Here is a 27867-nt window from a genome sequence, read left to right on the forward strand (position 1 = left end):
GACATGGGAAAACTAGATGTCTATATGCAAAAGAATGAAAATGGACCCCAACCTCACATCATATACAAAAATGGTTTCAAAATGGATCAAAGCCCTAAATATAAGGACCAGAATTATAAACCTCCAAGATGGAAACACAAGGAAGCATCTTTAGAACCTTTTTTAAATGATACTTTCTTAGATTTTACAACCTCATCAAAATTAAAAACTTTTGCGCCTCAAGAAAAATGTTAACCTAAACAACGGGAGAAAATATTTGGAGACCACATATTCAATAAGAACTTAATATCCAGAATATATTTTAAAAATCCTTCAACTCAACAACAAAAAGCATAAAATGTACAGGGTTCCTGTTTAGAAAGATGGTATTGGATCATGGTGACTGTACCACAACATTGTGAATGTGTTTAACAGCACTGAAATATATGTCTGAATGCAGTTAAAAAGGGAAATGTTAGGTTGTATTTATGGTACTAGAATAAAAAAAATTTTTTTTAAGTTCATGGAACTGCACTACACAAACAGTGAACCCTAAATTAAATGATGTATTGTCTATAATAGTACAGTTATAAAAATGTGCTTTCATAACGTGCAACAAATAACACCACCATTTTGGTAATGGATTGGTGATGGTAGCCCAATATTGTGAATATAACTAACACAGGTGAATTACATATTTGAATATGGTTAAAATGGGAATTTTTAGGTTGTATGTTTTTGTTTGTTAGTTTGTTTTTTAAGATTATTTCTTTCTCTCCCCTCCCCCCCCATCCCCGGTTGTCTGTTCTCTGTGTCTATTTGCTGCGTCTTGTTTCTTTGTTCGCTTCTTCTGTTGTTATCAGCGGCACGGGAATCTGTGTCTCTTTTTGTTGCATCATGTTGTGTCAGCTCTCCGTGTGGGTGGCACCATTCTTAAGCAGGCTGCACTTTCTTTCGCGCTGGGCGGCTCTCCTTACAGGGCGCACTCCTTGTGTGTGGGGCTCCCCTACTCAGGGACACCTCTGCATGGCACGGCACTCCTTGCATGCATCAGCACTGCGCGTGGGCCAGCTCCACATCAGTCAAGGAGGCCCGGGGTTTGAACCATGGACCTCCCGTGTGGTAGACGGACACCCTAACCACTGGGCCAAGTCCATTTCCCTCTTTTTGGTTTTCTTAACTTAGATACATTTAATAATTGAGAATATAAACAATTAAAAACTATAAACAATTGAATAAAAGCATACATTTCTCAAATGTATTGGATGCTTTTTTTAATCATACAGTATGTTACACCATATATTTGGTTCACAGTAATGCAGTCATACAGTGTTTTTCCTTTTGTGTCTGACTTGCTTTACTCAACATAATTTCCTCAAGATTCATCCATGTTGTCATTTGCTTTACGACTTCATTTCTTCTACAACTGCAAAATATTCCATCATGTGAATACACCACAGTTTGTTTATCCATTCATCAGTTGATAGACACCTAGGTTGTTTCCAACTTTTGGCAATTATGACTAATGCCACTATGAGCATCTCTGGCAAATATCTGTTCATGTCACTGCTCTCAGTTCAGTCCCAGTAGTGGTATTGCAGGGTCACGTTGCAAGGCTATATTCAACTTCTTTAGGAACTGTCTAACACTACTCCACAGTGGCTGTACCATTCTTCATTCCCACCAACAGTGAATAAGTATTCCTCAATTTCCACATCCTCTCCAACTCTTGTAGTTCTCTGACTTTTTTAATAATGGCCATTCTGGTAGGTGTGAAATGACATCTCATTGTAATTTTGATTTGCATTTCCCTGATCATTAGTGATATTGATTGACCATTTCTTCATGTGTTTTTTTGCCATTTGTATTTCTTCTTTGGACAATTGTCTACTGAAGTCTTTTGCCCATTTTTTAATTGGGTCGTTGATCTTTTTATTGTTAAATTGTAACATCTCTTCATATATCCCGGATATTAAACCCTTATTGGAAATGTGATTTCCAAATATTCCATTGAGTTGGCTGCCTTTTCACCCTTTTGACAAAGACCTTTGAGGTGCAAAAGTGTTTAATTTTGAGGAAGTCCCATTGATATATTTTTTCTTTTGTTGCATATGCTTTGGGTTTAAGGTCCAAGAATCACCACCTACTATAAGATCTTGAAGAAATTTCCCTATATTTTTTTCTAGTAGTTTTATGGTCCTGGCTTTTATATTTAGGCTTTTGATCCATTTTGAGTTGATTCTCATATAGGGACTAAGATAGGGTCCTCCTTCATTTGTGGTTATAGATATCCAGTTCTCCCAAGACCATTTATTGATGAGAATGTTTTGTCCCATTAATGTTTACTTGGTAGGTTTGTCATAAACCAATTGACTGTATAGGTGAAGGTTTATTTCTGGATTCTCAATTCTATTCCACTGATTGATGTGTCTATCTTTATGCCAGTACCATGCTGTTTTGATCACTGTATCTTTGTAATATGTTTCAAGGTCAGAAAGTGAAATTCCTCCCACGTTGCTCTTCTTTTTTAGAATGCTTTTGGCTATTTGGGTGCACTTTCCCTTCCAAATGAATTTGGTAATTGCCTTTTCTAATTCTGTAAAGTAATCTTTTGGGATTTTGATTGGTATTGCCTCGAATCTGTAAATCAGTTTGGGTAAGATTGACATCTTCATGATATTTATTCTTCCAGTCCATGAACATGTAATGTCTTTTCATTTGTTTAGGTCTTTTTTAATTTCTTTCACCATTGTTCTGTAGTTTTCTGCATATAGGTCCTGTACTTCTTTGGTTAAATAAAATTTCTAGGTATATGAGTCTTTTTGTTGCTATTGAAAATGGAATTTTTCCCTGATTTCCTCCTCAGATTGTTCAATACTAGTGTACAAAAACATTACTGACTTTTGTGTGTTGTTCTTGTATCCTGCCACTTTGCTGAACTCAGTTACTAGCTCAGGCAGCTTTGTTGTACATAATTTAGAACTTTCTAAGTACAGGATAATATCATCTGCAAACAGTGAGAGTTTTACTTCCTCTTTTCCTGTTTGGATGCCTGTAATTTTTTTTCTTGTCTAATTGCCTTAGCTAGAACTTGTAATACAATATTGAAAACAATGGACATAAGAGGTTCCCATATAACCCATTCCCCACCCCCATCATTTTTCTAAATTGTATTTTTTGAAGATATATACACCTCAAAAAATGTTACATTAAAAAACATAAGAGGTTCCCGTATACCCCCACCTCCCCACCCCACTCCTCCCACGCCAACAACCTCCCCCATCATTGTGGCATACTCATCGCACTCAGTGAATGTATTTTGGAGTACTGCTGTACCACATGGATATTTTACCCTGTAGTTCTCACTCTCCCCTTTACTCATTTTCATTTGTCTCAATATATTTACTGATTTCACTTGCAATTTCTTCTTTAACCCACTGATTATTTAGGAGTGTTTAAATTCACAAACATGAATTTTTCCTCTCTACTATTGATTTACAGTTTCATTCCATTATGATCTGAGAAGGTGCTTTATATAATTTCGGTCTTTTTATATTTATTGAGAGCTGTATTGTGCCCTAATATGTGATCTGTCTCGGAGAAAGATCCATGGACACTTGAGAAGAATGTATAGCCCACTAAATTTGGGTGTAGTGTTCTGTACATGTCTTTTAGGTCTAACTCGTTTGTCTTGTATTTCAAGTTCTGTTTCCTTGTTGATCTTTAGTCTAGTTCTATCTAATGATGTGAGTAGGGTGGTGAAGTCTGCAGCGATTATTGTAGATATGTCTGTTTCTCTCTTCAGTTTTCCCAGAGTTTGTCTCATGTATTTTGGGGCATCATGGTTAGGTGCATAAATGTTTATGACTGTTTTATCTTCCTTCCTTTTTATTAATATATAATGGCCTTCTGTATCTCTTAAATCTTTTTTGCATTTAAAGTCTGTTTTCTCTGATATTAGTATAGTTGCCCCTGCTATTTTTTGGTTACTATTCATGTGGAATATCTTTTTCCATCCTTTCACTTTCAAATATTTTGTATCCCTGGGTCTAAGGTGAGTTTCTTATAAGCAGAATATGGATGGGTCATGTTTTTTCATCCATTCTGTTAGCTTGTATCTTGGGATTTAATCCATTCATATTCAGTGATATTACTGTAAATGCACTATTTACTTCCACCATTTTATTCTTTGGTTTTCATATGTCATATCATATTTTTTACTGTCTTTTTCCTTTTTTGGTTATCCTTTCTGCTATTCTTTCTTCTGTATTCTCCTTCAAACCTATCTCTCCTACCTTTTTCTTTGAGGTTCTAAGACTTCCTTTAATATTTCCTGCAAAGGTGGATTCTTTTTTGCAAACTCTTAGTTTCTGTGTTTTTATACCACCTTCATATTGTAAGGACAATTTTGCTGGATAAAGAATTCTTGACTGGTAGTTTTTTTCTTTCAGTATCCTAATTGTATCTTAATTGCATCCTAATCCTAATTGTATCATACTGTTACTAGATTTTGTCTAGGTTCTTGACTATGCTGCAGAAATGAATTTCAAGAGCAATTTCAAAAGCATGTCGGATGATTTAGGCCACTAACTAATTCAGGTAGAGAGGGATGAGAAATGAGAGAAAATAACAGATCAAGGGTCCCAGGTCGAGAGGAAGGGGCTGAAATAAAGCTGAATGATTTACAGACTACAGTTCCCCATTATAGATTATAAATGCCCAGGTTTTACTTTCATTGCCATCATGGCAGAGGGAAAATGGCAAGAGTAGGGTGCAGAGGGCAGGAATAGGGGTCCAAAGGCGAGAGAGAGTGTTCAGGCCTTGTGCCTGCTTTTTGAACCATTAATTATTCTACGCCTTTACTAATGGCAGGGGAAGAGTTCCAGCTGTTTGCTGTTTTGATCGTTTACCCCATCCATCAATCCCCTGCCAGGATCCAGTGATAAATTCCTTGAGGAATATCCAGGGCTTCTCCTGCCTTCTGGAGGAAGTCTTGTTCTGAATGGCAGAATCGGGGGAGCAGGTCTTCCAGCAGCCATCTTAGGGATATTGATGTCCACGTGGACTCTGCCAGGTTCCAGATCCAGCTATTGATTCCCTGTCTTACTAGCCAGCTTCAATACCACTGTATTCTTGCTTCCATGGTCTCTGAAGAGAAATCTGCTCGAAGTCTTACTGGGTTTCCCTTGCACTTGATGGTTTGCTTCTCCCTTGCTGCTCTGAGCATTTTTTTCTTTACTTTTGACATTTGACATTCTGAGTAGTATGTGTCTTGGAGTAGGTCTGTTTGGGTTTATTTTGATAGGGGTATACTGTGCTTTTTGGACATGTAAGTTCATTTCTTTCATGAGAGTTATGAAATTCTCTGGCAGCCCCCTCCCTTTTCCTGGCTAGGAAATATTCCTATTCCCTACTCTGGGTCCTCAACAGTCAGTCCTGGTTAGTAGAGAAGGAGATTGGGAGGGCCATTTATATTTAGTCCCTTGCTGGCTCCCAAGACAAACATTGACGGGGCCCCACCAGGCCTGGAAGGGCTCCTGGGACACAGGAGTCCATATTTGTGAGTCAGCTGAGTCAGCTTTAGGCTGTGTCTGTCTCTCACCCTTTCCTGGGACATCCTCAACAATCAGTACTAGCTAGAAGAGAGGGAGATTACGAGGGTTGGAACGAGGGGTTCTTTGCAGGCTCCCTGGGCACGCCACCATGTGGTCCTACCTGGCCTGGAAGGGCTGATGAGACACAGACCAAATTTGTGGGTCAGAAACTAAATCAGCCTTAGGTCGTGTCCCTCTCTCTCCCCTTTCTTGGGGTAATAGATCTCTGGAGCCCCCTTTGTCTGTAGCTACAGGCCCAGAGGCCTGAGAATTCTGAAGTGTCTTTAGTGTGAGGGGTGGTATCTGCATTAGTAGCCGCTGGTTTCAACTCACAGATTTCCCTCCTTTTTCCTTCTCTTCGTGGTGTCCAGCCTTAGCTTGGGGTCTTAAACCTTAGAAGATCTTTTTCTAGGCTGTTTCAGCCTGTGCTTTAGCTATTTTTCTTGGTTGTATATTTGTTACTAGAAAAAAAGCATTTTAAAACCGGTGATACTGTACAGCACAAACTGAACCTAATGTAAATTATTGACTGTAATTAGTAGTATAATTATAATATCGTTTCATCAATTCTAACAAAGTTAATGCATCTATGCAAAGCTTTAATAATATGAAGTATGTGTATGGGCTGATGTGTATGGAAACTGTATTTTTTGCCTGATTTTCTTGTAAGCCTACAACTTCTCCAATTAAAAAAAAAAGGACAGCGCATTGGGAAAATGCAATTGATAGAATTAAACAGTAAAAATGTTTTACAGAATTCTATGTGATTCTGGTTTTCTTTTTAAAATAAAAATTAAAAAAGAAGATGCATACCAAAATGTTCATAGTGATTTTCAGGTATATAGTTTTAACTTGCTTATTTAGATCTTTCCATATATATGTATTTTTTAGGTGGTACCGGGAATTCAACCCAGGTCCTTGTACATGGGAAGCAGGTGCTCAATCACTTGAGCTACATCAGCTCCCCTTTATATTTTTTAATGGTCATATATGCCATTATTTTAACTGTTAATCTAAAGGTTTTTTAGAAGGATCTTAGCCTCACAGCTCTCTCCCAATAGACATTTCAGCTAAGTAGGACCTCTAAATTTTGCATTCCTCCCCTTGTTCTTAGCTATTTTCTTATTCCAGATTTTAATTAGGTAGAAGTCTCTGGTTCCACTCCTTGCCACTGAGAGTATTGAGACAAAAGGAATTTTCAGGATTTTTTTTTTTTTTTGGTTTATAGAATGTGTTTGTTAACTTGTCTTGAAAACTTATAAATATATTCATGTAAAATTACAAAACTAAATCCATTTTTTTTTAAGAATCTTAGAAAAATAGAATACATTATTAGATATATCACAGATACTTTATAAATAGCTTAGGTCTCTTTTAGATTTAGGGCAATTTCCAAAATGGAAATTTCCTTTTTTTACCTCTGCATATGCAAATTGTAACACTGTTAGCATGGATCTTATTTCAATGACTATTGTGTTTAGGAAGGCAGTTTGTGTAGCAGTTGAAGACCAACATATAGCATGTCTTATAAACAAATTGTATTTTGAATTGCACTAGGTAAAGAAAGAGTGGCCTAGTGTAAACAAACCAAAGTTAAAGCAGTGTTTCATCTAATCTCTGTTCTTTATCTTTTTCCATTTGAAGTTCTCAGTCTTGCTCATATTGCATTTTTGTGATAAAATTTGAATGGAGTTTTGCCTAAAAATGTATTTTATTTTACAGGAATATATTTTTGGGAGAGACCTTTTCTAGTTATATCAGCGTTCATAATGATAGCAACCAAGTCGTAAAGGATATATTAGTAAAAGTAAGTGACATTTTTGTTTAGTATGTGTCTTTTAAAAAAATAAAACTTTTAAATTTCTGTTACTATGTTTTTCAGACTTCATTAAAATGCATTTTTCATACTGGGATTTTTTATTTTCATTAACAATAAGCATTAATTGTGTATCTAAAGAATATTGTGTTAGGCAAATAAGCATTTTTCCTGTTTTCAAAGTTTGTCATGGTCTGGGTGAGAAGATGCTATGGATTTTGCTTAATTCTTGACTATGCTACAGAAAAGAATTTCAGGAGCACGTTGGGTGAGTTAGGCCAGTAATTTATTAAGTAGGGAGGGATGAGAAATGGGATCATGGGTCCCAGATAGAGAAGAAGGGGCTGAAAAATGATAAAGAGGGCTGATTTACAGACTACAATTTCCCATTATAATTATAAATGCCTAGGTTTTACTTGTATGTTGATCCACGAGGGGGAGAAGGTGCCAGAATCGGAGTCTAAAGGGGAGAGAGTGAATTTAGGCCTTGCACCTGCTTTTTGAACTGTTAATTATTCCACCCCATTGCTAGTGGCAAGGTAGGAGTTCCATCTGTTTACTGTTTTGATTGCTTATCCCACCCATCAATCCCTCATAAAGGCCCAATGATAAAGTCCTTGGGTAATATCCAGAGCCTCTCTTGGCTTCCAGAGGAAATCTTGTTCTGAATGACAGAATCCTGGGGAGGGTCTTCCAGCAGCCCTCTTGGGGTTATTGATGTCTACATGGACTTCTTACCAGGTTCCAGATCCATCTATTGATTTCCTCTCTTACTCGCCAGCTTCAAAAACATATTAGTCAAAAATAAATAATTTAGCTTTTTGTTAATATATGTGAATAACATAATAAGATTTGAAAAAGTTAGGAGGAAAGTTCATTGCATTTTATCAGTCAGGATGGGTTATTGGAGGAAGGGAAATGCAAGAGGTTCTTGAAAGAATGGTGTGATTTAGAGAACAAGACAGGAGGGATATGATAATCAGAAGTAGATTCATAGGTATACATGTTCTGGTAGCAGTGAATAGAATTAATTTGATAATAGGTTAGAGATAGAGCTGTGTAGTAGCCATACTGTGTAACATTGGAATACCAGGTTATGGTTTTCATCCATTTTATTTTCTTTTAAAGAGTGGGCCTTCAGTGGAGGCTATTGAGCAGAAAATATTTACATTTCATGTTAGGAAAACTGATATGAGAGCATTGTATGGGATGGATTGTAGTTAGAAGACTCTCGCAATAGTTTGAAAATCAAGTCAGAGCATGTGCTAATTCAATTGGACATTTATTCAGAAAGAAAAGGCATAAAGTTAATAAACATTCACTGTATGTGGGTGCGATGTTGGCAAAGCTAATTCGAAGTGGTTAAGTTTAATATTCACTGATGTATTGCCAAAAAGACATCCAATTAAAATGAGTTTGAAGGAAATGATCATAGAGTTAATTTAAATGATCATAGAGTTAAATAGAGCAATATTTCACATTTCTGATATGGCCCAATTTCCAGAAAATGGATGCAAACTTTTGCATACATGTACATGTTTATCAAACTACAAGTAGAGTCTTGGCCTTGCATTGGGCTCAGCAGTTGGCAAACTATAATCCACAGGCCAAATTTAGCCCATCACCTGCTTTTAGAAGTCCTTACAACTAAGAATGACTTATACATTTTTAAACATTTGAAAAGAAATGAAAGAAGAACATTCTGTGATATGAAAAGTATATGAGACACAAATTTCAGTGTCATTAAGCTGTTTTATTGCAACACAGCAGCACTAATTTGCACATGATTTATTTGTAGTTGTTTTCAAGCTACAGCAGTAGAGTTGTGTAGTTGCAATAGAGGCTGTCCGACAAAGTCTAAAATATTTTCTATCTGACCTTTTAAGAAAAAGTTCGCCAGCCCCTGCATTTGAGTATGATATGGTCTGATTTTCAGAACAAAAAAAACCTATTCTTTTTGCCTGGTATGTTATTAGCATTCAGTAAATGTTGATTTCTGTAAGTTAGATTAATAAATGAGCAAAAACATATAAGTCAGTATTATTACAAAGATCAAATAACACAATATTATAATGCATGTTATGAAATGCAAATTTATATTTCTGTTGGTTTTATTCAGTTTTAATTTCTATAAAGGTAATATAGTGTTTAAAAAGAATAGCTAATATTTATAAGCAGTGCCAAGCAAGCACTTTTAGACATTCAGACTCATGATATATACATATGTACGTAGGCTAGTTTTGACAGCAAAATCCCTTTTTTAAGATATAGGTCAGGAAACAGCATGATATGGTCTGTATTTTTTTATACTATCGTTTTTTATGAGGTTTTAGGTGTCAGTGTTATTGTTGTTTTATACAAGATTTAGGAAATGTTCCTTTATTTTCAAAGCTTTGGGACACTATATGGAGCATTTAGAATCTAAATTTTAGATTATCTGGTTTTTGAAGGGTTTGTAGAATTCCCATGTAAAATCTACTTGGCTGGTGCTTTTTTCGTGGGCAGCAGAGTTCCTTGATGACATTTTATTTTATATTTCTTTTTATGGATATTGGTCTGTTTAAGCTTTTTATATCTCTAATGGGGTCAGTTTTGTTCAAGTGATTTTTTTCTAGGAAATGATCCATTTCATGTAGATTTTCAAATTTATTTGAATAGAGTTTACAAAGTGTAACTCTTAACAGTCTAGACCACTGGTTCTCAAAATCTAGAAGGCATCAAAATCATCTGGAAGAACTTTTTAAAACACTGATCACTGGCCCTGTAACTCCAGAATTTCTGGTTTATTTGATATGGAATGGTGCTTAGGAATTTGCATTTCTAACAAGTTCCCATCTCATGATGATTCTGATGGTCTGGGAACCATACTTCTGGATGCACTGGTCTATACTAGTCATTTACTTCATTCATTTATTCAGCAATTACATATACCAGACACAATTCTAAGTACTAGGCTAATAGCAGGAAACAAAACAGACAAGACCTCTACTCTGTGCGTCTCTCTCCCCCCACCCGGCCCCAGTATTTTAGAACTTTTATTTGAAATAATTTTGAGCTTTAAAAAAAGGTAAACAAATAGTAGAAAAAAATCCATCAGATATCCATCAAATCAGATTTGTCAGTTATTAACATTTTATCACATTTGCACCCTTGCTCTTTCCCTATGTGTAATTTTCTCTGAATTGAGATTGAGTTTCAGATATCATACCTATATTCTCCTAAATATTTCACTGTATATTTCCTGAAATCAAGCACATCTCTTCATATAACTACATTATAATTATGATATTCAGTAGAGAAAAGTTAACATTTACCCTATACAGTGCATATTTAAATATCTAATTGTCCCAATAATGTCCTTTATATCAGCCTTATCCTCTTCATCCAGGGTAATTATCCTCTTCATCCAGGGTAATGTACTGCATTTAGTTTTGAAGACTCTAGTCTCATTTGGTAATTGCCTTTTCTATTTCTGTAAAGTAGGCTTTTGAAATTTTGATTGGTATTACATTGAATCTTTAAATCACTTTGGGTAGGATTGACATCTTCAGGACATTTAACTTCTAGTCTGTGAACACAGACATTTCCATTTGTTTAGGTCTTTAGGTCTTTCTTTCAGCATTGTTTTATAGTTTTCTACATAGAGGTCTTGTACTTCTTTAGTCAAATTGATTCCTAGATATTTGAATCTTTTTGTGGATATTGTAAATGGAATTTTTCCCCGATTTCCTCCTCAGATTGTTCAATACTATTAAACAGAAATACTACTGATTTTTACATGTTGATCTTATATCCTGCCACTTTGGTGAACTTATTTATTAACTCAGGTTGCTTTTTGTAGACATATCAGAATTTTCTAAATATGAGATAATATAATCTGTGAAGAGTGAGAATTTTACTTCTTTTCCTATTTGGATGCCTTTTATTTATTTATTATTTTTATTGCTCTATCTAGAATAGAACATCTAACACAATATTGAATAAAAAGGGTAACAGTGGTTATCCTTGTCTTGTTTCTGATCTTAGAAGGTAAACTTTCAGTCTCTTCCTATTGAGTACAATTTTGGCTGTGGGTGTTTCAAAATGCCCTTTATCTTATTGAGGAATTTTCCTTATATTCCTGTCTTTCAAAGTGTTTTTATCAATTAAGATGATCATGTGTGTTTTTTTTCCTTCAATTTATTGATGTGTTGTATTATGTTAGTTTATTTTATGTTGAACCAACCTTCCATACCAGGGATAAATCCCACTTGGTCATGGTATATAATTCTTTTGATATGATGTTGAATTCAATTTGCAATTATTTTGTTGAGAATTTTTGCATCTATGTTTATAGAGAGATTGGTCTATAATTTTCTTTTTTTGTACTGTCTTTATCTGGCTTTGGTATTAAGGTGATATTGGCTTCATAAAATGTGTTGAGTAGTTTTCCCTCCTATTCAATGTTTTGGAAGAGTTTAAACAGGATTGGTGTTAATTCATTTCAAAATTGGTAGCATTCACCTGTGAAGCCATCTGGTCCTGGACTTCTCTTTGTTGGGAGATTTATGATGACTGATTCAATCTATTTAAATATGATTGGTTTATTAATTTCTTGTATTTCTTGGAGCGTCAGTGTAGGTCGTTTGTGCTTTTCTAGGAATTTGTCCATTTCCTCTAGGTTGTCTACTTTGTTGGCATACAGTTTCTCATAGCATACTCTTACGATCCTTTTTATTTTTGTGGGGTCACTCGTAACTTTTCTACCCTTTCATTTCTGATTTTAGTTATTTGCAAACTTCTCTCTTTTTTCTTTGTTAATCTAGTTAAAGGTTTGTCAATTTTACTGATCATCTCAAAGAACCAACTTTTGGTTTTGTTGTTCTATACTCTCCTCCAAGCCTCTCTCTCCTGTCTTATTCTTTCAGATTCTAAGGCTTCCTTTAAAATATCCTACACAGTTGGGTTCTTTTTTATGAACTCTCTTAGTTTCTGTTTGTGAATATTTTATTGTCCCCTTCATATTGAAAGTACAATTTTGCTGGATAAAGAATTCTCAGCTGGCAGTTTTTCTCTTTCAGAATCCTAATTATATCATATCACTGTCTTCTTGCCTCCATGGTTTCTTATTAGAAATCTGCAGTAAGTCTTATTGGGTGTGTCTTGTATGTGATGGTTTGCTTCTCCTATGCTGCTCTCAGAATTTTCTCTTTATCTTTGATTTTTGACATTTGAGTAGTATGGGTCTTGGAGGAGATCTGTTTGGATTTATTCTGATTGGGGTATGCTGTGCTTCTTGGACATGTAAGTTCATTTCTTTTGTGAGAATTCAAAACTTTTCAACTGTTATTTCCTCAGATACTTTTTCTGCCCCTTTTTCCCTCTCATCTCCTTCTGGAACTCCCTTTATACATTTATTGTTGCTTTTCATGTTGCCATTCAGCTTCCTAATCCCCTGCTTAGTTTTTTTCATTCTTTTCTCTCTCTCTTCTTTTCCTGCTTCAATTTCAGCTGTTCTGTCTTTGGTGCTTACTTTTTCTTCTATCATTTTGAGTCTGTGTTGTATGCCTCTGATGTGTTTTTTATCTCACTTGTGCCTGTCATTCCCATGAGCTCTGTTAACTTTTCTATTCAGTTTTCAAATTATTCTTTGTGCTCTCTCAATGTCTTCTTGTTGTCCTTTATAAAACTCTTTAACCATATTGTCTTTCAACTTGGTAATTGATTTTGCAAATTGGTGTGCATCTCATTAAATAGTTGTCTCAAATCTACAGCTCTTCTTTAGATTTATTCCTATTCTTGGGCCATGTCTTCCATTTTCTTAGTATGGCTTGTGATTTTTTGCAGATATCTCGGCATCTGATTAGGATGGCAAGTTTACTCAGATGTTCAGTTTCTTTCCCTTTTGTAGGGATTTAGTGTCAGGAGGCTGTGTGTTATTGCTGTTTGTTGATTCTTGTTTCAAACTGGGTCTTAGAATTGTCCCTGTTAGTTGCTCAAAACTGGGATCTGGGCCCAGTAATGGGTTGAAACCTGCTTCTCATGGCCTTGGGACGGGAGACTCTGAAGTCTGGAAAAGGCCTGTCTTATTAACTTTAATTTCCTCACATGTACTTCTTGGTGTGCCAGCAGATGACACTCTTTGATAGCCCTCTCCATTCAGCACCTGGTCAGAACGTGTTTCCTGCAACATGGACTGGGTCAATGTTATATAGGTTCCTGCCTGGAGGCAAAGAGCCTTGTAATTCAGACTTTCTCAGACAGTTCTCTAACCTTTGCTGACAGCCTTCTCCCTATCCCCATGTCTTTGTTCTCAAGGATCAGTCCCAGTTAGTAGAGAGGGAGATTGAGAGGATCCTCACTCTTTAGTCACAGATCTCTTTAGTCTCAAGCTGGCTTCCAAGGCAGACAGTTGTCCCAGTTAGTGGCCTAGAAGGGCTCATGGGACACAGCAGACCAAATTTGTGGGTCAAACCCTGAGTCAGCCTTATGCTGGGTCCCCTTTCCTGAGGAGGTGGATCCCTGGGGCCCCTTTGTCTGTAGCCACCCACCCAGAAGCCTGAATATTCAAAAGTGTCTTTAGTGTGGAGGAGGGTGCTAGCAGTAGCAGCTACCACTTTTTCTCACAGTTTTGCCATTGCAGTTCTTTTCCTTTGTCCCTCTCTCATCTGGGTGGTGTTCAGCCTTCACCTGGTGTCCTAAATCCTGGAAGATTTTTTTCCAGGCCACTTCTGCCTATCTCTGTTTTTCTGGGAAAGAAGAGAGTCCCATGTCTTTCTAGTTCACCTTCTTCCCTGAAGTCTAGGTTAGTTCTTTTTTCCCTCTTCTGTGTTCCTCCAGTGTGGTTATGTTCTTTATTTGTCAGACTATCAGATTCATTTGTTACTATTTGTAACAAATAGAAACTATGTTTCTATTTTGGGTTTTCCCACTTCCTAGATTTTATTTATTTATTTTGGAGGAGTGAGATGTGACCCATTGCCATGATTCTAAACTTAAGGCTCTCCAGAAAGGTTTATGTAGTATAATGTTGCCCCCACTTCATCCCTGCTTCCTCATTCCTAATCCCCTATTCTTTCCACCCATATCCACCCACAGTAATCTCATTTGATTTTTCTTACTTTCTTTCAAGGCAGATCTTCAGACAAGTTCTCAGCGTTTAAATCTTTCAGCCTCCAATGCTGCAGTTGCTGAACTTAAACCTGATTGTTGTATTGATGATGTCATACATCATGAAGTAAAGGAAATTGGAACACACATGTAAGGATTCATTTTATTTATTCTCAAAGTCTTTTACTTATAAATACCTTTATTTGACTTTTTTTCTCTTTCCCCTTACTAAGCCAAACCTACTTCAAAGGGACTATTCTTTAGTTATATAGTTTATCCTCATATACCCTCTAGTTTCATTTTTACATCTAGACATAGTTTGTCATTCAAAAAATAGAAAGCCATGTAGGTGAAAAACTCAAATTCTGTATTCCTGACTGGTGTGTGTATTTATATTTTTGCTGTTAATGCACTAACTTTTCTTTTAGTAAGAGGTAGAAATATGAAAATTTCAGCCATCTGAAGTAATTTTAGACTTCTCCATCTCTCTTACTGCCCCACATCCAGTCAGTTCAAAGTCATATTAGTCCCTCTTAAATATTTTTCAGTTGTCTCCTCCTCTCCATCTTCACTTCCATCTTCATTTTTGCTTCTCTTTTTTTTTTCTGTACCTATTAAATTATATTAGCTTTCATTTAATCAGTCATTTGAGTTACCAGCTCTGTTGTAGACATTTTAAAATATATATTCTGTATTTAATATGAGCTTTTCAGTAAAATATCAACTCTACTGTTTATTAATGTGATCTTAGTAAAGTCAACTTAATTTCCAAAAATCTCTATTGCCCTTAGAGGAAATTCTGACTTTAGCATAGCTTTTACAAAGCTGTCCATAACGTAATGCTTATGAACAATTCTAGTTCTCACTTTTTGACACTTATCCCCTCCCTCTCTACAATGTAGTCATATTGGATTTCTTTTACCTCAGAACTCCATGACTTGAAATACGTTTTTTTCTCAGAAAGAAATGCCTTCATTGTTTTACTTAGTTAACTTCCATTTCTCCTTCATATCTTGTTTCAGTATGACTTCCTCAAGAAGACTTTCCTGTCCACTTAGACTGGATTAAATTTTTGTATATTCCATAGCACCCGCAACTTTATTTTTTTTATGTCCTTCATACTTAAAATTGCATAGAATGCCTGCATCCCACCACCCCCATTAAACTATAGAGATTTATGAGGTCAGTTATATCCAGAGAATCTAGCAAAGAGTAGTAGTCAGTATTTGTTGATGTTGAATTTGTTGAAGTGCTATTAAATGTGTAAAATCCCCACTTTATAGAAAATAAGACTTATAGAATTACCACCTAGTAAATGATGGTGTAGACCTCAAATTTGAATCTAACTTACTGTATCTTGCTACACCGCTTCTCTTGTGAGCACTTCGAGGGCAAATATTGTGTTTTGATTAACTCTGTATCTCTGGCACCTAGCTTAGTACTAGACATAAGTATAAGGAGAAATTAAATTATTATATCACCACGTAGTATAGCCACTATTAAAATATTGGTATATTCTTTACAATCATTTTATATGTGCATATGTATATATATAATTGGCAGATGTATATAAATACTTTAAATAACATTTTACAGAATTTGATCATATTACATGGTTTTTTTCCTTTTATTTTTTTTTAAATGTTACATTAAAAAAATATGAGGTCCCCATGTACCCCTCACTCCCTCACCCCACTCCTCCCACATTAACAACCTCTTTCATCATCATGGCACATTCATTGCATTTGGTGAATACATTTTGGCACATGGATAGTGATTTATGTTGTAGTTTACACTCTCCTCCAGTCCACATGGTTTTTATCTTTTTTCAGTTCATTGTGAACATGAATTGAAAAAGAAACAACATTTTTGGGAAGCGGACTTGGCGGAATGGATAGGGCATCCACCTACCACATGGGAGGTCCATGGTTCAAACCCTGGGCCTCCTTGACCCGTGTGGAGCTGGCCCATGCGCAGTGCTTATGCATGCAAGGAGTGCCATGCCACGCAGGGGTGTCCCCTGTGTAGGGGAGCCCCACGTGCAAGAGTGCGCCCCATAAGGAGAGCCACCCAGCATGACAAAGTGCAGCCTACCCAAGAATGCGCCACACACACGGAGAGCTGACACACCAAGATGACACAACAAAAATAAAATACAGATTCCCATGCCGCTGACAACAACAGAAGTGGACAAAGAAGAACACACAGCAAATGGACACAGTGCAGACAACTGGGAGGGGGAGGTGATGGGGAGAGAAATAAATTAAAATAAATAAATGTTTTAAAAAATAACATTTTTTAAACAGCTGTGATCTATGCAATTATTTGGATGATGAACTTTAATTTGGTTACCTTGATACTGGATGTTTCAATAGTTTCCATTTTCACTAGTATAAAGAACACAATGAACACCTTTATATATAAAATTCTTAGATTGTCGTGATAATAAATTGCTTGTAATCTATCATGGAAACAGAGAAGTATTTTTATAGCTCATTTACTGAAGGTTTGTTTTCCAAAAGCCTTATAACTAGTGGCAGTGTAAAGAGTCCATTTCTCCAGACTTTTTACCCTAATATCACTCACATAGAATTTTTGCCTACTCTTGATAGATGGAAAAATTTTATCTATTGTGTTTTAAATTGTTTGTGAGGCTGAACATTTTCATATTTCTTAGTCAATTGTAATGCTGTGATTTATCTATGTATTCCTTTGTTCATATTTTAAGTGGGATAATAGTTTTTTGCATATTGACTTACCAAGAACTCTAGATATTAAGACTCTAACCATTTTCTCATCATATTAGAAGAATTTTATCCTGCTTTTTTTTGTTGTCTCCTCTTAATTTTGTTTGTGTTTTTTACTTTTGTATTTTAAAATTCTTATGTAAACTAATCTAATAGTCCTTTCCTTTCTGTTTATTTAAGTCTTCCCCATCCTGGAATCTAATGTAATATTAAGTTTATCTGTATCTTTTTATAGTTTTTTATATTCAATTATTTGGTTATTTCTGGGTTTTGTATTTTTTTTTTTAAGATTTATTTATTTATTTAATTTCCCCCCTTCCCCTGGTTGTCTGTTCTTGGTGTCTATTCGCTGCGTCTTGTTTCTTTGTCCGCTTCTGTTGTCGTCAGCGGCACGGGAAGTGTGGGCGGCGCCATTCCTGGGCAGGCTGCTCTTTCTTTTCACGCTGGGCGGCTTTCCTCACGGGCGCACTCCTTGCGCGTGGGGCTCCCCCACGCGGGGGACACCCTTGCGTGGCACGGCACTCCTTGCGCGCATCAGCACTGCGCATGGCCAGCTCCACACAGGTCAAGGAGGCCCGGGGTTTGAACCGCGGACCTCCCATATGGTAGACGGACGCCCTAACCACTGGGCCAAAGTCCGTTTCCCTATTTCTGGGATTTTTTTCCCCCATTTTATTTGTTTATTTTCACCAAAAGGATCTCATGTTTCCCATATCTGGGATTTATTTTTTAATATATTTCACTTTTCCAAGGAAAACTCCATGACTTTCTGCTCTAAAATGGTGTATCTTATTTTGCTAATCAGAGCTTTCTTTTTCTTTTAGTTATGTCCACCTCTGCTGGCATATTTTTTTTTTTTATCATACTTTTAGCTTCATTTGGGTTCATTATCGCATCACTATTGTGTTTTTTAGATCTGCAGGTAATACTGAGGTATGTTAGATTTACCGTTAAGAAATAAAATTGAAAATGATTCAGAATCATTAAGACATCTTTCTTTTTCAGCTTGGTGTGTGCAGTGAGTTATACAACTCAGAGTGGAGAAAAAATGTATTTTAGAAAATTCTTCAAATTTCAGGTATTGAAAATGTCAATGGTCACCAGTTTTTAAAATGGTTTTAAAGCACCTATATACCCTACTCTTCAGAAATATATAGTTATTCCTATTTATCTGCAATGAAAACAAACTCTAAAGTGTATTATCCAGCTGAAAAGAGTGCTGGTGCAGAGTACCAGAAATCTGTTGGCTTTTATGAAGGGTATTTATTGGGGGTAAAAACTTACAGTTACAAGACCCTAAAGAGTCCAACTCAAGGTTACGTACTTACCAAACTCTCTTGCCACGTGTTGAAGTAAGATAGCAGGCTATGTCTGCAAAGGTTTAGTTTCTCTTCCCTCTTAAGTCTCCATGTGTCCAGCTTCTTCCCATCCCAGTGGTGGGCTGGCATAGGGCTCATCTCTTTCTGGGACTCCTTTCTTTCCAGGCTCAGCTGCTCTGTACTCTTCACAAGGTCAGCTATAAACTATCAGGCAAATGGGTCTTCTTTCTTCCTGGGGCCTCTTTCATGTTTATGGGGCTGTCTGTCTTCCTCTTTGAATCTTCTTTTGTATCTACTTCTTTGTTCTTGATGGAGTGTCCGTTTATGTAGCCCACCAAGGGGGTGCGGTCTCAAACCTTCATGGCCTGATGATGTGGTCAAATCAAAACCCTAATATTGATTTGTAAAGCGTTTGGATTTACATCAGTCAAAGGGTATCATGCCCAGAGGAATAGACCAGTTTACAAACATCTCTTTTTAGAATTCATAAAGCCACATAAAGCAATTCAATACTTAAGAATTTGTTGGGAAATGGATTGCTCAACTGATAGAGTGTCCACCTACCACATGGGAGGTCCAGGGTTCAAACCCAGGACCTCCTGACCTGTGTGGAGCTAGCCCACGTGCAGTGCTGATGTGCACAAGAAGTGCCTGGCCACACAGGGGTGTCCCACATGTAGGGGAGACCCATGCACAAGGAGTGCACCCCATAAGGAGAGCCGTCCCATGCGAAAAAAGCACAGCCTGCCCAGGTGTGGCACTGCACACACAAAGAGCTGACACAGCAAGATGACACAACAAAAAGGAAACACGGATTCCTAGTGCCGCTGACAAGAATCCAAGCAGACACAGAAGAACACACACAGCAAATGGACACAGAGAGCAGACAATGGGGGGTGGGGACAGGGAGGGGAAGGGGAAAGAAATAAATGAATTAAATCTTTTTTTAAAAAAATTGTCATATTAGTAGCAATCTAAAGTTAGACTAAATTAAGTTAAATAAAAGCAGAGAAATATAGCATTGTTAATGTAATGTTTTTTATAATATAACTGGAAGGCTTTTATCCAAAAGAAGTAATAGTTTTTTTCATGGCTTTACAAAACACACAAAAATATAGATGAGACAAATGAATGTTAAATTCAGATAAAGTGAGTGGAAATACTATCAGTTTTCTAAAACTATTTAAGGGAGAGATTATTGGTGTGGGGTGAGTGAATGAAACTTGCTTCAGAAACTGAATTACTGGAATTCTAGGTAGAATTTTGTATTTTTTTTTTTTGCGATTTTCAAAGTCCATGATCCAGAAATGGTGAAAAACCACTGGTTTAACACATGTATATGTGTTTGGGGCTGAGGAAGGTGGTTTGGGAGAGGAAATGCTATGTTTATCTATGTAAATATAGATCTAATTTTTTTTCATTCCTCTTTTTCAAGTGAAAGAAGCAACACTATTAATAGGGAAAATTTTGCCATTGCTTTGTTGCAGCAATTAGTTTAAGATTTTGCATGCCTTCTAAAAGAAAATGAAAGGCAGTTCCGTTGCTTTTTTCATAAATACTTTTGTGAAATATACATATAGAAAAATATATAAATGTATGTTCACTTTAAGAAGTGAACACCATGTAACCATCACGCAGTCAAGGAACGATGCATTTGGAAAATGCATTTTGAATTTTTTTTTCTGAAATGTTCCATACCCATTAGAGAAGTCTTTTAAAATTAAAATTGAAAAAATGGATTTGATGAATTTAAGCTCTGTGATTTAAAATAAGCAAATGCAAGATAGTCAAATAAGAATCTCATCTAATTGATATGCTCTTTTCAACCAGGTTCTCAAACCATTGGATGTGAAAACCAAGTTTTACAATGCAGAGGTAAGTATAGGGTATTTGTATTTTTTAATTAAACATTAATTCACTTTTACTAAAAATCTAATGTATTACATTCTCATCATATTGTAAATTGTTAATATGACTTTTTGTGACAAAAAATAGTGTAAAGTTCATTCAAAAGTGATTACTTTCTGGGAAGTTAATGCTTAATTAGTATAGAATTTCTGACTGGTATGATGGAAAAATTTTGGTAATGGATGGTGGTGATTGTAGCACAACATTGTGAATGTAATTAACAGCACTGAATTGTGTGATTGAAAGTGGTTAAAATGGGAAACTTTATGTTGCATAAATGTTACCACAACAAAACAATTTCTTTAAAATTAAATAATTCCAAGTGTAGAGTTTTTAATCTGCTGTGTTCAGTCTACATGGAGTCAATGTTTGATTTTTTTAAATTCTAATAGTTAATTTTGTGAGGCTTTCCCCCTTTTATTAAATAATTGCCCTATAATTCCATGTAATGGTTGTTGTTACTGTTTAAAAACAATAACATTATTTATGTTGGTCTATATATTACAAAACGGGATGTTAGTTCTAACCCTGCAAAGTAAATTTAATATTCACGTGGAAAAATACTGAAAAGTAAAGGTCAGTGTATTAAATTCTTTGTCCTAGGAAGTTATAGTGCCATCTAGAGTTAGGTTGCTCTGAGTTTGGTGAATGGCTTGAAATATCTTTGGGAGAAACAACTTTAGAAAAAATAGAGACAGAAGTAGCTTTTAGAATAGAGATAATCTATCTTCTATCCTAACAAAAGAGACAAAATAACTTTGCCATAGAAGAAATATTTTATTGATTGGATTTCTTTTTTTTTCTGTTTTATTTTGAATTCTATATCTTCAGAGAAACCACATATGTTCATGACCTCTAGCTCCCCTCAATTGTTGTATTCCATACCACAGTGGTAAATTATAAATTCAAATATACCCAAATGCAGTATTTTGAAATAAAGATTATATCTTTATTAATCTAAACCCTCATGTAGATCAGAAATTTTCAGTCATATGTCAAATTTAATATATATTTTAACTTCAGTGAAACGTTTGTTCTACAACTGAAAACACTAAGAACGTGCTTGCAGTAAAAGACCTATGAGGAGTAAAGGAAAAATGAATAAAATAACAAAACTATCTACAATATGCTAGTGAATCTAAAAGAGAATGAATGATATTAAAAAAGAGTGCTACAGGAACTCTAGGGATAAGATCTTGGAAAAGTTTGAAGAAGTTTCATGAAAGAATAGGTGCACCAGAGTGGAGAATGGAAGGAGTAAATGTTGGAAATAGACAGTGTTCAAAACAGAGAAGGCATTCCAAGCAGGTTACAAATGCACGTGAAGTACTGAATAATAATAAGGAACACCATATTTGATGGGAGGAGCAGTCTCTTTAAGTAGAGCAATAGGTGTTTAAGAGTTGACATTTCTTTTTGGAGGGTAAAGGGAGTTGGGATATTATACACATTCCTTTTTTTGTTATTAATGGTATATTGTTTATTAATTATAGTATAGCCATTCAACTTTGTGCATTTTAATGGTCGATCATTGTGCTGAGAAAGGTTTCATTTCTAGTATGAGGGGCGAATATTAACTATTTTTTTTAGAATAAATGTTTTTGAAAATTAAAACCAAATTATTTGGCTGCAGGTGGATATTTTTTCTATAATTTCTTCCTAAATAGGCACCTATTCAACTATTTTAGATTTTCTCTATGAAAAATGTGGTACATTAACATACTTGTCAAGTAGTTGTTTTGTTTTGTTTTGTTTTTTGAGAAGATACTTGGGATTGAACCCCAGACCTTATACATGGGAAGCAGGTGCTCAACCTCTGTGCTAAACCCACTCTCCTCAAGTAGTTGCTTGTTTTTTGTTTGTTTTTTGTTTGTTTTAGATACTGGGGGCCAGTAATTGAACCTGAGACCTCTTATGTGGGGATCTGGCACTCAACCACTGAGCCACATGGGCTCCCCTGAGTTTGTTTTTTTTTCATTTGTTTTGCCTGTTGTTTGGTTTTGAGTTTTTTTAGGAGGCACTGGGAACTGAACCCATGTGAGAAGCAGGCATTCAACTACTTGAGCCATATCCGCTCCCCTCAAGCAGTTTTAAAGCACTCATATTCAGAGTGATTATTTGCAATTTTTCATTATTTATTATTCCATAAATAATAATACAGTAGTGACATGCCCCTAAAAGATAGAAACTCCACAATTTTACCACACCAGCAATTAATTAATTTCATTAATCTGTATTCTCTCTCTTTTCCCATTTATATATAATATTCTGTTATAATCACAGTAACAATTTTGTTGCATTCTTCAATTAATGTTATATGTAGAAATACTCTTTAAACTTTGCCAACACACTTCAGATCAAATTTTTCAGGTAAAATTCTGAACTTCGGAAAATAAACATCTTTTTAGAGAGTGAACAAATGGGCATATCTATAAGATATTTGATATTATCCACTACACAAACAAATATGTTCAGCCAGTCGCAGAAGTCAGATTCTGTTAACCCCAACCGGGAATTTTTGCATACATTGTAGGAGTCAATAAACCACGCTAGCATAATAGGGGATGCTTATTATTCTGTGCTATATAGTCCTTGCACAAACATTATATTATTAGCTACACATTTCTCTCAAACATAAACTTCTGAGGCTCTTTCTAGTACAAGGTAAATCAATGAAGAGAAGTTTCATGAGAAACTTTGTTGTAGTCTTACAAGATAGAAAAGCCTTGAGAGAATTATTGGTCATATCAGAAGCAGAGATGCAAACATTTGGTCACCTGCTGGGTTCAGAGCCTGTACTAGTTTGCTAATGGAAAATACCAGAAACTGGTTGGTTTTTATAAAGGATATTTATTTGGGGTAGGAGCTTACAGATACCAGGCCATAAGCATAAGTTACTTCCCTCACCAAAGTCTGTTTTCATGTGTTGGAGCAAGATTTCTGCCGACGTCTACGAGGGTTCAGGCTTCCTGTGTTCTTCCGTTCCTGGGGCTTGCTTCCCTTTCCTCTGTGAGCTTACTTCCTGGGGCTCCACCTTAAGGCTTCAGCATCAAACTCCAACGTCAAAAAACCATCAACTCTGTCCTTTGCCACGTCTTTTATCTGTGAGTCCCCATCCTCCAAGGGGTGGGGACTCAGTGCCCTAATGACGTGGCCCAGTCAAAGCCCTAATCATGCCCAGGTACAGACCAGATTACAAACATAATCCAGTATTTATTTTTGGAATTCATAACTGTATCAGACTGCTACAGAGCCCCAGGCTGAGGAGAAGTAAACATCATCTAGACATCTTCCCAAACTTCAAGGTACTTAGATCTAGTGGAAGACATTGACATAATGACAGTATAACTTAATTACTTCATAATTCTCTGGGAAAATAGGTGAAAGATTGTTTCTAGCTATGTATTTGACAAGAGATAAAATTTGAGATGACTCTTGATAAATAAGTAGTTTTAGAAATATATATGTGAAAAAGAAGGCTATCTATGAAGTCCTTGACAAGAAGAGAATAAACAAAGAACATCTGTATTAGCCTTGCCCAGCATTCCCCACAGTATGATCCATAGAACTCTAATCACCCAAGATGCTCCTTGGAAAAGGACTCCATTATTAGATAGGTTTAGGAGAAGCTGTATAGTATATATCTATTCTAAATGTGGCGGATAAGTGTGTATTCGTACAAAATGACATGTGAAAAACTACCATGTGGGTCAAAGATTTATAGAACTATAAAGGCATGGGGTATCCTCTCTCCCCAAAAATATGCCCTTAAATATTTGCTCCTGTTAAAATATTTAGCTATAGTGTTCTCTAGTCCATTGTTGTTTTAACCTTAACAGTTTCACCTTTTTAGGAAAATAATTTGTTGTGTATCTGTGTTACTTTTCTGTTTACTTTCTTGTTTACTAATGCTGTCTTGTTTAGTAAAGACAAGAAAATGCAACAATGCATCTTATTTTAAAGTTATTCTTTTTCTTTAACATTTAACTCTGATTTTTCTAATTTTTCTTTTTTATTTTTCCATTAGAGTGACCTCAGTTCTGTGGTAATTTGATTTTTTTATTATAAATTTATATGCTTTTTTACTCACCACTTATTTACTCTCTGCCTAATTAATCTCTCTTTACAAAACATAGTGGAAAAACAAAGTTAGTTGTGATACCCACCCCCTATAGCAGAAAGCTATATATAACTTATATTATATGGATTATCATATTCTATGGGAAAAAAATAGATTAAAGATTAAATTGTCATTGAAACAATTATATTCTCATGTTAGTGTTTCTTTACATGTTTTTTGGAAAAGACATGTTAACCTTGCTTAAAATAGACAAGATTTACAACACCTTGCCATGAAATATTCTACTATCCTTCAATTCTTTGAAAAGACTATATAATTGAAATCCATCTTCAAATGCATAGCAGTTTTTAGTGTTAAATCTGAGTCAGGTAAATATGAGGCTTTTGACAAAATCAGTAAACAGAAGAAAAGCACAATTTCCCAAATTGACTAAAATCATATTTTCTAATTTCTGTTTACTATAAGGAGCATATGTTCATATCATATTACTTAATAACATCATCAGTTGCCTTTTTGATTTCTTATATTAATTTTTCAAATGTCAAATTACTTTATACTAACTGTTCAGACTAACTTGATTTTCCATTATGCTGCTTGTTTTTCTTTCATTTATCTAAACTCTTCCTAAACTTTTGCAGACAACTGAAATGTGGGCCTGTGGTCATTTTTTAAAAAAGCAATGGATTGATGGGAGATATTTATTTTTTGAAAAAAAGGTAACAGAATAGTGCCCTAAATGGCACATTCTTTTATGCTGATAAGTCATTGTATTTCTATTTTCTGTTGAGCATAACTGCCAGGGACTAAAGAATCTGTTTTATTTTCAGTAATAATACATTAAATTACAACTTCATCATTACATTTTGGCCAATGATATCTATTATTCTGGCTTTTTATTACAAAGCTCAGAAGTGTGAAGTGTTTTATGTTTATTTCTGTATATTTATTATTATGAAATTTTGAACAAAATAATACTCTTAATATATTTTTTGATATAGGTTTGTTTCAAAGATGGACTAAATTAGTCTGCTATCCTTCAGTTATAGAAAGAAAAAAAAATAACCAAGTTGCATAAAAGTAAAGACCTTTAGCTTTATCAGGGAATAAAAAATTTATGTAAAATTAAGTACATAAATCACCTAATGACTAAAATATTGCTAAATAACATCAGATTTCCCAGCTGTTACTAAGGCTGCAAATTACCTTTTGCTTCATTTTAACATCTCTAACATTGTCAGGTATAATTCACATATTCTTTTTCTAGCCCTATATATGCATTTCAGATGAACCAAGAAATCACTGGTGACCACTCACAAATTGCCTTAGTTAAATCCTATGAGATTTTAAAATGACTATTCGCAGTATAGTGGTTACTATACAATATGAATTGAAGTAATATCACAGTTGAAGTTACATTATGCAGAAATACTATAATAAAGACATTATCTCGCATTATAACAATGAAATTACAGGTGCACAGGTATATTCATCATTCTAAAATACATCTTAACTTTTTAATGACTTAATAAAAGATTTAGGATATTTATGAATGCACTTTCAGTAATGCAATAAATATTTTGAGAATGTTAATACAAAATATGTTACAGTTATCCCCCATCCATTGTTTGGCAAGGTATCAGTTGACTAACATTTGACTATGCTCCTGTTAATTGTGGTGGGATGGTTTCTTTCATTGCATTAATTATGGTAACTTTGATTTGCAGGCATGAACTAATAACATTTGAGGTTAATAGTTTTTCTTCATATAGATCAGTTATTGTTATTTACTAAATACTTAAGTACCATCACACTTTATTAGATTTTTTTAAATATCTTTAGACCGATGAAGTCTTTCTTGAAGCCCAGATTCAGAACATTACAACCTCACCCATGTTTATGGAGAAGGTTTCCCTGGAGCCATCTATAATGTACAATGTAGCAGAACTAAATTCTGTCAACCAAGCTGGCGAATGGTAAATACAGTTATGAACTGTTCTTGTTTTCTAAAGATATGTGCTTTTCTAACAACCTTTATTCTTGGGTAGTTTATAATTTTTTATATCAATAGTATTACATCAGTGCTTCAGTTATCCATAAAAAAATAAATAAGGACTCCGACCCTTGGATTTTATATTTTCCTATACAAAGTACTTGTTCTTTTAATGCTGACAATAATTCAGTGAGGTAAATATAGATGCTGTCAACCTCTGTCCTGCAAAACATGTAACTGAGTCATCAAAAGGATTAGTGGAAAAATTAGAAAGGGTAAGAGTGAGGGTGATTCTTACAAAAGAAATATTCTTCCAACATCAAAAGGAATGGGCATAGGGATAAAATGGTTTAATTTTCTTGTGAAAAGCGATTGTGTCTTTTAATAAGTAATTTATAAGAGGAAAAATAGATGTAGGTTTAAGATTAATATGGATAAGAAAGAAAGTAATAGTTGAGGAAGGCATACCTGATATTCTTAATCAAGAATGAAAAGTTTCCTTTTATCTTATTATGGTGGTCAATAAGGAAAAGTTTGTAGCCTCCCACACCCCACACCTCCAACCCCAACTGAAGAAAATAATTTTCCCTTTTCCTAAACTTCAATTTCTCTTTTCTTTTAGGTCATTTTGAAAATGATTATTTTAGAATGAAATGTTTCTTTTTCTATTTTATTTGACAATTTTAGAGAAAGAGGACAGGATATTTCAGGTTCTGATTTCTATTACCTTTTTTAGTTAATTGATATATGCCCAGTAATTTAGGTTATACTTTTCATTCTATTATAAAGAGCCTCAAGACCCTGTATAAATAACACATCAATCAGTAGAAAATAATCAAAGAAAACTAAATCTTCTATGTGCAAGTCCATTTCATTTGTGTCTGGAGACCACTGATTTGTTCTAGTCTAGATCTTTAAATGGTAAATCATGCAGTTTCTGTACTAAAAGAATAATCATAGCCATTGTTTTTCTTTTAAAATATGGTAGATATTTTCCTATATCTCTGTCTCTTCCTCTCTCAGTGTGTCTACATTTGGGTCAAGAGCATATTTGCAGCCAATGGATACACGCCAGTACTTATACTGCCTAAAGCCCAAGAAGGAATTTTCAGAAAAGGCAGGCATCATTAAGGGAGTAACAGTAATTGGAAAATTAGATATAGTGTGGAAAACAAATCTCGGTGAAAGGGGAAGGTTACAGACCAGCCAGCTTCAAAGAATGGTAAGTCTGGAAAGGAACGTTGATGGGGCTTTTGGCATTGGGGTAGGAGGGCAATTAGAACAACTTAAACCTTCCAAGGTCTAGGACTAAAAATCAGCATAAGGCATTAATATTACTAGATA

The 27867-nt window shown here is 35.2% G+C and overlaps 1 protein-coding gene across 4 annotated transcripts in view; it reads left to right on the forward strand.

Annotated features, from left to right (window-relative positions):
* Positions 1–27867, forward strand: part of TRAPPC13 (trafficking protein particle complex subunit 13) — a 51886-nt gene that overhangs the window by 18847 nt on the left and 5172 nt on the right. For 2 of the 4 annotated variants that reach the window (XM_004465566.4, XM_004465567.5), the window contains exons 4-10: positions 7296–7380; positions 14501–14628; positions 18231–18303; positions 20375–20419; positions 24480–24497; positions 26373–26506; positions 27547–27745. In XM_004465566.4, the coding sequence (XP_004465623.1) occupies positions 7296–7380; positions 14501–14628; positions 18231–18303; positions 20375–20419; positions 24480–24497; positions 26373–26506; positions 27547–27745 (682 nt within the window). The remainder of the gene's footprint in view (positions 1–7295; positions 7381–14500; positions 14629–18230; positions 18304–20374; positions 20420–24479; positions 24498–26372; positions 26507–27546; positions 27746–27867) is intronic. The other 2 variants (XM_004465569.5, XM_004465568.3) reach the window with 1 other exon arrangement.

Source organism: Dasypus novemcinctus, chromosome 2 (genome assembly GCF_030445035.2).
Source record: "Dasypus novemcinctus isolate mDasNov1 chromosome 2, mDasNov1.1.hap2, whole genome shotgun sequence".
Lineage (NCBI taxonomy): Eukaryota > Metazoa > Chordata > Mammalia > Cingulata > Dasypodidae > Dasypus > Dasypus novemcinctus.